The sequence below is a fragment of the Hemibagrus wyckioides genome, linkage group LG05 (genome assembly GCF_019097595.1).
Source record: "Hemibagrus wyckioides isolate EC202008001 linkage group LG05, SWU_Hwy_1.0, whole genome shotgun sequence".
NCBI classification, from domain to species: domain Eukaryota; kingdom Metazoa; phylum Chordata; class Actinopteri; order Siluriformes; family Bagridae; genus Hemibagrus; species Hemibagrus wyckioides.
In genome coordinates this window covers 8497634-8506758 of record NC_080714.1, presented here as the reverse complement: position 1 = coordinate 8506758, position 9125 = coordinate 8497634, and the positions used below count along the sequence as shown (strand labels likewise).

Sequence of the window (9125 nt, the reverse complement as noted above, 5' to 3'; positions counted from 1 at the left end):
TACTCCGCCCCTAATTATGCACTATATTACACCTACATATGAGGAGAAAATTCCAACATAAAGAAGTTAATCACTTATTCAACCCAACACGTGAAGTGTGGAATGTTGGACACTTCATGCGCTCAACTCTCACAGCTTTGCTTATGTAGCAGAAGAGGGGCGGAGCTACCAGGAGCCGATGCTGAATAGGAAAAACTGTTCAAGATGACTGACGACACTCCGGCGGACACGATGTCTTAGAAACGTCTTTTAAATTAGCTTGTGTGATTTATTTTTTCAACGCACTCCGTTAAAGCTAGCTACATGCGTAATTTTCCGTCCACAAGGAAACCGCTTACGTTTCCAATTAGCTCAAAACAAATTTTTTTCAGACGATGCTTCTCTTCTAAAAATATGGTCATAGTGTAATAGTATGTAGTTTGGTACACAGTTTGTGTTTTCAGTGGCGCATCCTCTCAGGACACGGTAGTCGTTTCGGGCAGAAAGTAAAAGCAGAACAAAATTCAGTGAGCAGTGATACAGTGCTGCTAGAAGTTTCCACAGAATGATTAGAAACGACTGGAGCGCTTGCTTGTAGTCTGCTGAAGCTAGTCATTTATTTATCTCTATTCTTTTCTTTTTCCTGATCGTTTGCTTCCTTACTTCCAGGTCTTCCACGGCGCTGACTCGGATATCGAGTGGCTGCAGAAAGACTTCGGCCTCTACGTGGTCAACATGTTCGACACTCACCAAGCTGCTCGCTCACTCAACCTCGGCAGAAACTCGTTAGATCACCTCCTCAAAGTCTTCTGCAACGTGGACTCAAATAAACGCTACCAGCTCGCTGACTGGAGAATACGGTAATGCAGAAACAGCTAACACGAATATCGATTTTTACTTCCGGTTACATAGTGACTTATATATTTGAATGTGTGTGATGGCTCTCAGACCCTTACCGCAGGAGATGATCGAGTATGCTCAGGCTGACACGCATTACCTGCTCTATGTGTACGATCGGCTAAGAGCAGACCTGTTTGACGGTGCTAACGGACAGCCGGCGCTCATACAGCTCGTCTGGTCCAAGAGCAAAGATCTCTGCCTGAAGGTACAGCTATATATTTATTATGAGTAATTACATTCAGTTATGATTTTTTTTATACTACATATAAAGAACGGATATTTATTTATTTTTGGTTTTAAAGAAGCTGGAAAGAAAATGTAATGGTCACAATGGCGACAGGCCATTAGGGGACTGTGTGTGAGAGTTTGCCGCTCAAAACAAAATAAGGTTTTTGGCCAGAATTGAAATCTGGTCACCTCAGGCTAAAAATCCAGACTAAATAGTTTGCGTTTTTGTGCCAGTGTATAAAATGTACCCATTTAATTAATATTTTTTCTTATATATTTTCAGCATTTTCATTATTTTTGGCCCAAAAGATTCGCCAACCTCAGTTTTTCTAATACACAAAATTTTTAAACAGACATTTTGATCATGTATTTATTTATTTGGTGGTTTGTTTACTTATATTATATTGAAATGCTTTCCTTTTCTCCAGAAATACCTGAAGCCCATCTTCACTGAGGAATCGTATATGGAGCTGTACAAAAGGCAGAAGAAGAGTTTCAACAGCCAGCAGTTAACCGCCTTCCGTCTCATGTATGCCTGGAGAGATAAACTGGCACGAGAGGAAGACGAGAGCACTGGGTGAGAACACACACACACACCCACACCTCTTTAGTATACGAGAGAAATCGATGTATTCAAATTAACCTGTGTCTTTACTAAACTGATCCGATATCACTTCAGAAAAAAATGTACACAACCAAATCATACCAGGACGATGTTTGATTCTCTACACCATTAATCTGATTAATAGTGGTCCTTTTTAACTTTGCAGATACATCCTTCCCAACCACATGATGGTGAAAATCGCTGAGGAGTTGCCCAAGTACGTTTCTTTGACCGATTTGTTTTTGGTTGCTTACAGACTTAGCAAATAACATTCCATCATCTGCTGGGAGAATGTCTACACAACAGACTGTATGAGTCAACCGTGTTAGATTAGAACATTATCAGACAGAGTTTGTAGAATCTGTGATGCACTGCTGGTGTCCCGCTGTGTGGAGCGGCTGTAGCTTGACGTGGTGTGTTTGGTTAAAGGGAGCCGCAGGGCATCATCGCTTGCTGTAACCCCACTCCGCCACTAGTGCGCCAGCAGATCAACGAACTCCATCAGCTCATCAAGCAAGCCAGGGAAATCCCACTGCTGAAGGTGAGCCACACTCTGCATCAGCTGATCCATTAAAGAATCTTGTACTGATTTTAGAACGTAGAAATTTAATGATGTTTGTGTCTCCTCAGGCGGAGATCGCTGTAGAAAAGAAGAAATCGCTGACACCTAAACGAAAGGTTTGGTGAAATCCTATGCATGTGAACTTTTACATTTTTGAGCGTGAGGAAATTTGGACAGAGTTGTAACAACGCGTGTTGTTTTTCAGCCTGAGTCGATGTTGTTTGGACCCCATGACATCTTGCATATGTCTGAGAGTGACCATATGGAGCTCACCTCTCACGGTAGGTCCAATGTCTTTCAGCAAGCTAAATATATTACTGTTATTCCAGGATAAATGAGTTCTACCTCCCTGACCTCAGTTCTCATCACAGAATAAGCTAATTAATTGTTAATGCCTCTGTAGTGAATAATGGAAATAAAAGTAAGCGAACATCAGTCCTCAGGGCCGCTGTGTCTCGTACGATTTGTTGTTTTCAGCTCCCGGCACACTTGTGCTCGTTGTTCTTCGATGTTCTTGTTGCTTGGTTTAGGTGTGTTGGGAACTTGTAGACGGTACAACTACGTCCCCGAGGACCGTGATACGAGACACCGTCGTACATGAGCTTTCATTTTATTATTCTAAGGCACTGGGGTTGAAAGGGGATAAAACCCTGAGCCACAGAACTTGTATTTGGGTTTTATGTCTTAAGTCTAAAAGTTAGCTTATTTATTACATCTTACACATCTAATATCGTACACTAGTCCTTTACAGTGTAATTGGTTCTCCCTGAATTATCTGTTTATTTGTTTTTAAAAAGTGTTGATTTTATTTATTTTGCTAAAGAGCAGGCAGTGTGAGTTTTGTTGTTAAGTTATTATTAAATATTATTACATATTATAATATATAATGAGAATTATTTTGATCTTATAGGTTTTAGCTGATTTGAATGCTGATTTGAAATAAAGTGAATAAAAAATAATTAAATCTAATTATAATAGCAAAAAAGGTGAACATTTAAATAATGTCATCTTAATGTGTTGGCAATAAATACAGTAAATATTTCGTTTACATTTAATAATGTAAAGTAAATGCCTAATATTTGAATCAGTTATGGTTATAAAATAAACATCTGTAGGTCCTTAAGATTTATTTCTCAGTTAAAAGGAGGCTGTGACTGGATTTATAAAATGCTAGTTTTATTGTTATTGTTACTGTTTATGCTGCAAAGCAACAAATCCAGCTCCTGGTTCAGATCCCTAATGAATAAGCTAAAGGTGACAACTGCAGTGGAAAAACTTTGAGAGGAGTGACACCAACAAGTGAGATTCTAATTCATTACTGGTGTAGACACAAGTAAACCAGTACTTATGTAGACAGATGAGAATGTCCCGCTCCAGGTTTATTGCTAAACAGAAGACCCACTAAACGCATAACTGTGTTCTCTTCAGCAGGAGCCCCGACCAAATGTGGAGTCCTCTTCTCTGAGGAAGACGACGCAAACCTTAACAATGAGCTGGAGTCTCTGAACGCCCTCGTAGCTTGTGCAAAAATCTCCCTCTTTGAGGTAAATCCACCCGCCTGCTCATTCGAGCGATCATGTGGCAGCAGCATAGAGCATCAAATCATCAACGTCAAGAGCTTCAGTTACTGATCACACAACTGTGATATCAGTGAACGTTGTCATGGTATGACACGGTGGTGTGGGTTTTTTAGAAACTGCTTGGATTTTCAGTCTCAAGAATTTAGACAGAATGGTGCGAAATACAAAAAACCTCCTGTGAGCACTAGTTCTGTAAGTGGAAATGTTTTGGTAAACGGGGGGTGGGGGGCAGTAAGAGGTAAGGTAATATCAGCAATGCAAAAACAGCAATTAGAGAATCTCTAAGGTTGAGTCTTTTAATTTATTTTAAATTTACATGAACTATATCTTAGATGTATAGAGTGACCATCAAAAATGATTTAAGATGTTTTGTTCCATCTCAAAGAACATACACCGATCAGGCATAACATTATGACCAGTGTCAGGTGATGTGAATAACACTGATTGTGTCCTCATCATGGCACTTGTTAGTGGGTGGGATATATTAAGCAGCAAGGGCCAAATTGTGATGGCTAGACGACTGGATCAGAGCATCTCCAAAACTGCAGCTCTTGTGAGGTCTGCAGTGGTCAGTATCTATCAAAAGTGGTCCAAGGAAGGAACAGTGGTGAACCGGTGACAGGGTCATGGGCGGCCAAGGCTCATTGATTGCACATGGGGAGAGAAGGCTGGCTCATGTGATCCGATCTGTTGCTGAAATTGCTAAAGACGTTAATGTTGCTTCTGATATAAAGGTGTCAGAATACACAGTGCACGACGGGTCAGGGCTGTTTTGGCAGCAAAAGGGGGACCAACACAATATTAGGCAGGTGGTCATAATATTATGCCTGGTCCGTGTACACGAGTGTCATTTTTTGCTGCTTGCGTTACAGGAGGAAGAGGAAGTCCATGAACCTGCTTCCCTGACCGTGGCCCAGCAGAAAGCACGGCGCATCATGGAGTCTTTTGAAAACCCTTTCAGAATGGTGCGACGCATGTGTATTTGTCCTGTGCTGCCAGGAACTACCTGACTTAATGCCTTATTTCAGATATGTATGCATTTCCTGATATTTGTATCCTCCTCTTATAGTATTTACCTTCAAAGGATATACACATCTCCAAAAACGCAAAATACGACCCTTCAACGAAGATTTATGAGGTAAATATGAACCGTATGGCACAAAAATGCATGCCAGTTGGATTTTATACAACAAATTCAAAACATTGTGGTTTGTACAAAGGAGCCGTCTTTACAAACAGTACCTCAGAAAACTGTTTATTTCATGATGTCATTGCTAAAAGCTTTCTAGTACATCAGAGCCATTTCAACAAAGGCAAGGCATGAAAACTGCAAACGGCTGTCCTCAAACTGTGTTTTTTATTTCTCCTCCCCTTTTCAGATTTTTAGTACTGATTCATTAGGCCTAGTCATATCCAGCCCCGAGGAAAAGAGTGTCATGAATTATTATATAGTTATTTATAGATTATTTCTGTACTTCCATAGTATCTTAAGTCTGTAACCTAGTGAACCAGTGGTGATTTAATCATTAATAGAGGCTTCTAAGCACTTTTGTACGTCACTCTGGATAAGGGCATCTGCCAAATGCAGTAAATGTAGAAGCTGCATTATTTAGGTTACTTTTTGGAAAATTATAAGGTTTTATTTTATTTATTTAGTTTTGAACAACCCGAATGAATTCTATATCTAAAAGTGGTAATAGCAGAAATGAGCCTTTTTAGGATTGATATGATGCACTACATTTTAAAGCGTTATTATTATTTACATTTATGTTTGATGGTTTTCTCCTCCTCCCGCTTGTCTGAAACAGATCAGTAACCGGTGGAAGCTGCAGAGTATTGAACAGCAGCAGAAGGAGGCTCAGGCTAAACAGCAAGCGAAAGAGCAGGCAAAGAAAGCCAAAAGTATAAGACTGTTGTTGTTTCATCATAACTGCTCTGCATTAGCGTGTCCTCCATGCTGAATGTGCTTCTGAATTTCTTTCAGAGGAGCGTAAAAAAGCCAAGCAGAGCTACCAGGAGTCCCTGCAGAATGTCTCTACAGTCAGACAGCAGGTCCTGGTAAGCAGCTCTGACATTTTCTCTCTCATTTTCTCTTATCTATCTATCTATTTATCTGTCTGTCTGTCTGTCTGTCTGCCCCTGTCTAGTGATCTACTATTGATCTATCTAATCTCTATCTGTGTCTCTTTATGTATCTCTCTCTGTATTTCTAATATCTCTCTCTGTATCTCTCTCTCTATTGATCTATCATGTCTCTCTGTATCTCTAAATCTCTCTCTTTCTATTTATCTATCATGCCTCTGTCTGTATCTCTCTCTCTCTATTGATCTATTGTATCTCTCTCTCTATTGATCTATCGTGTCTCTCGCTGTATCTCTCTCTCTCTTGATCTATCTAATCTCTCTCTCTCTCTCTTTTCTGTTTTTTTTGCCTCAAACCATTTTCGTCTCACTCTCACTGTGCCACTAGGAAGCGAAGCAAGGAGGACAGAAGAGAGAGCGGGCTACAAATGAAGCAAGTGAAGAAACCTGCAAACCGAAAAAGAAAGCAATGAAAACTCAGAAGTCGGCCACCGCTTCTCCTGCAACATCCAAAGCAAGCCAGCAACAAGAGTCTGAAGATCCTCAACAGGTCCCATCTGCTGCCTTCACGCCTTACGACTACAGCCAGACCGATTTCAAACTGTTTGCAGGTACGATGCCTTTTCCAGCTCCAGGCCCTGCTATAAACTTCTCCACTTCCTATTTACTACATCACAGTCGTAGCTACTTGCAATATAAAGGGAGGGTCTTGTCAGTGGCTACCATAGCTCTTTTTCAAATAAAGCAAGTGAATCCCAAGTGCGAGATAGCCGGGTAGTGGGCGGGGCTTCAGGTCAGGTTCAGTGTTGGTTAATACTGTTTAAAAAACATTCGCAAATCAGTCCAGATTTACATGTAGATTGGCTCAGCTGCCATTTTATTGAGGGGAAAACAGACCACACTTTTAGCAAATTTTTGAGTTGTACTAGTGAACCACTCTAGATAGAGAAGATAAAATTCTATCACAGAACAATGTATGGGTTTTAGTTTCACACTGGGTACAGCCACACATTTTGAGCAAATATTTTTTCCTGATTTATTAGCAAATCTGACCCATGGCAGTCCGGTTACTGTGCAGGATTTTGCTAGTTCACATTCTTCTTGTCACAAATGTTTATTCTGTTCTTCAGGTAAATCCAAAGACTCTACACAGTTCGATCCAAACAAACAGGCGTATGAGCCTAGACGCAAGGTAAAAATAAATAATTATACAGTTTCAGATTATCTGTAGTTGATCAGTTGGTGATGATCAATGAGGAATATATTTTTTTATTTATTTCTCAGAAAAACCTTAAAGGAAATAAGCCAAGTGCTGCTGGAGGCCGGAGTATGTCCTACCTGCCTGCAAAATCTGACAGGTATTGAAATCCATGTCTTATTGTTTGAAAAACTTCCTTCAGTAATGAATTGCATAATTGTGCTCTGTCTCTTTTTCACATTTGTTTTCTATGGTTTTCAGAGGATTTCGTCATAACTGGCCCAAGAGATAATCTCCACACGACAATATGCATCCTTTTCTGTTGATTTTTTTTTTTGTAATGTGGGTCTTTTTAGCTATATATTTCTATAGAGTACATTTGGGGGAAATGATGCACAATGATGTATTCAAATTGTGGAAGACCTTTCATTAAAATGAATCTTATTAATATTGTGTTCGTTCTGTTGTGAGGTTTTGTTTTATTTTAGCTTTTTTTGCTACTAAACACTTGGAAGTGTCCTACTAAACAAACCCAGACCAAATTTAATGTTCATAACTGTAATCGATGGTGCATTTTATTGAATTATTTCTAAAATAAACATCACAGCGCAAAAAAAAAGTGGTTAAATGAATGAATTATTAGTTTATTAGCAGTTTGTGAGTGTAGGTTCCAACCTTTATCCATTGAAACGGATAAAGCCGATCCATTTTTCATTTTTATTTAAATGATTATTTATAGTGTATCAACCTTGAATAGAAATATGTTAGGCTGTTTTCTGTGTATTTCAAATAAGTATTATACATTTCTGTATAGATTATCAGGTTTATTGCCACATAGTTCATTAGGGCTTCTCAGGCTTTTTTCACCAAAAGCGCTTAACAGTCCTTTTGTGATTTCAGCATAGATATACACTGATCAGGCATTACATTATGACCGCCTGCCTAATATTGTGTTGGTCCCCCTTTTGCATGCACTGTGTATTCTGACACCTTTCTATCAGAACCAGCATTAACTTCTTCAGCAATTTGAGCAACAGTAGCCTGTCTGTTGGATCGGATCACACGGGCCAGTCTTCTCTCCCCACGTGCATCAATGAGACTTGGCCGCCCATGACCCTGTCGCCAGTTCACCACTGTTCCTTTCTTTGATCACTTTTGATAGATACTGACCACTGCAGACCGGGAACACCCCACAAGAGCTGCAGTTTTGGAGATGCTCTGATCCAGTGGTCTAGCCATCACAATTTGGCCCTGGTCAAACTCTTCCTGGTCAAATTTTTCCTGCTTCTAACACATCAACTTTGAGGACAAAATGTTCACTTGCTGCCTAATATATCCCACCCACTAACAGGTGCCATGATGAGATCATCAGTGTTATTCACGTCACCTCTCAGTGCTCATAATGTTATGCCTGATCGGTGTATTTAATTAGTGTAATCAAACTCCTGTTTGAAGAATCAGGCTTATTATGAATATATTTATTGGGGCAATCTGACTTTTTATCCCTGAATGTTGGTTTAGCGTGAATGACATCCTGTTTCTGTGATCAGTCAGTTAAGATCTAAAACTATGGAAGTAGACTACAACTATAACGACGTGTATATAGTGGAATATTTATGGTAGTTATTTCCCAGTTATTCCAAATTCGAATCTCAGGTGTATCTATTTTTTATTTTTACGCATGGACTAGTATGGCAAATACACTTTGACTAAGTTTTTTCAAATTGTGTTATTTAACAAATATATGACTGCTGATATGATGAAATCTTTATTGTCATGGTTTAAGAGGTGAAGTTTTGCAGTTTCTCTGTAGCAAGCTGTGTGTGTGTGTGTGTGTGTGTGTGTTATTAACTTCAACAGAAACTGAAGAAATGTTTATAGCAGCTATAACAAATGATAACAGGAACGCCTATTGCGCATGCCCCAATATATGACTATAAAGCTTAAAACTATACATATATAAAGTGTATAAATAAATGTAAATACTTTTAAT

General features: G+C 39.3%; 1 protein-coding gene across 2 annotated transcripts in view; it reads left to right on the top strand.

Annotated features, from left to right (window-relative positions):
• exosc10 (exosome component 10) overlaps positions 1-7585 on the top strand; it is an 18493-nt gene extending 10908 nt beyond the window's left edge. The window contains exons 10-25 of one of the 2 annotated variants that reach the window (XM_058390664.1): positions 649-839; positions 928-1084; positions 1536-1684; positions 1878-1928; positions 2141-2252; positions 2342-2389; positions 2479-2554; positions 3705-3817; positions 4726-4818; positions 4923-4991; positions 5662-5755; positions 5838-5911; positions 6323-6545; positions 7065-7126; positions 7219-7292; positions 7394-7585. In XM_058390664.1, coding sequence (XP_058246647.1) covers positions 649-839; positions 928-1084; positions 1536-1684; positions 1878-1928; positions 2141-2252; positions 2342-2389; positions 2479-2554; positions 3705-3817; positions 4726-4818; positions 4923-4991; positions 5662-5755; positions 5838-5911; positions 6323-6545; positions 7065-7126; positions 7219-7292; positions 7394-7424 — 1617 coding nt within the window. In that variant the 3' untranslated portion in view covers positions 7425-7585. Of the gene's footprint in view, positions 1-648; positions 840-927; positions 1085-1535; positions 1685-1877; positions 1929-2140; positions 2253-2341; positions 2390-2478; positions 2555-3701; positions 3818-4725; positions 4819-4922; positions 4992-5661; positions 5756-5837; positions 5912-6322; positions 6546-7064; positions 7127-7218; positions 7293-7393 lie in introns of both variants that reach the window. The other variant, XM_058390663.1, reaches the window with a different exon arrangement.
• Positions 7586-9125: the final 1540 nt, after the last annotated feature.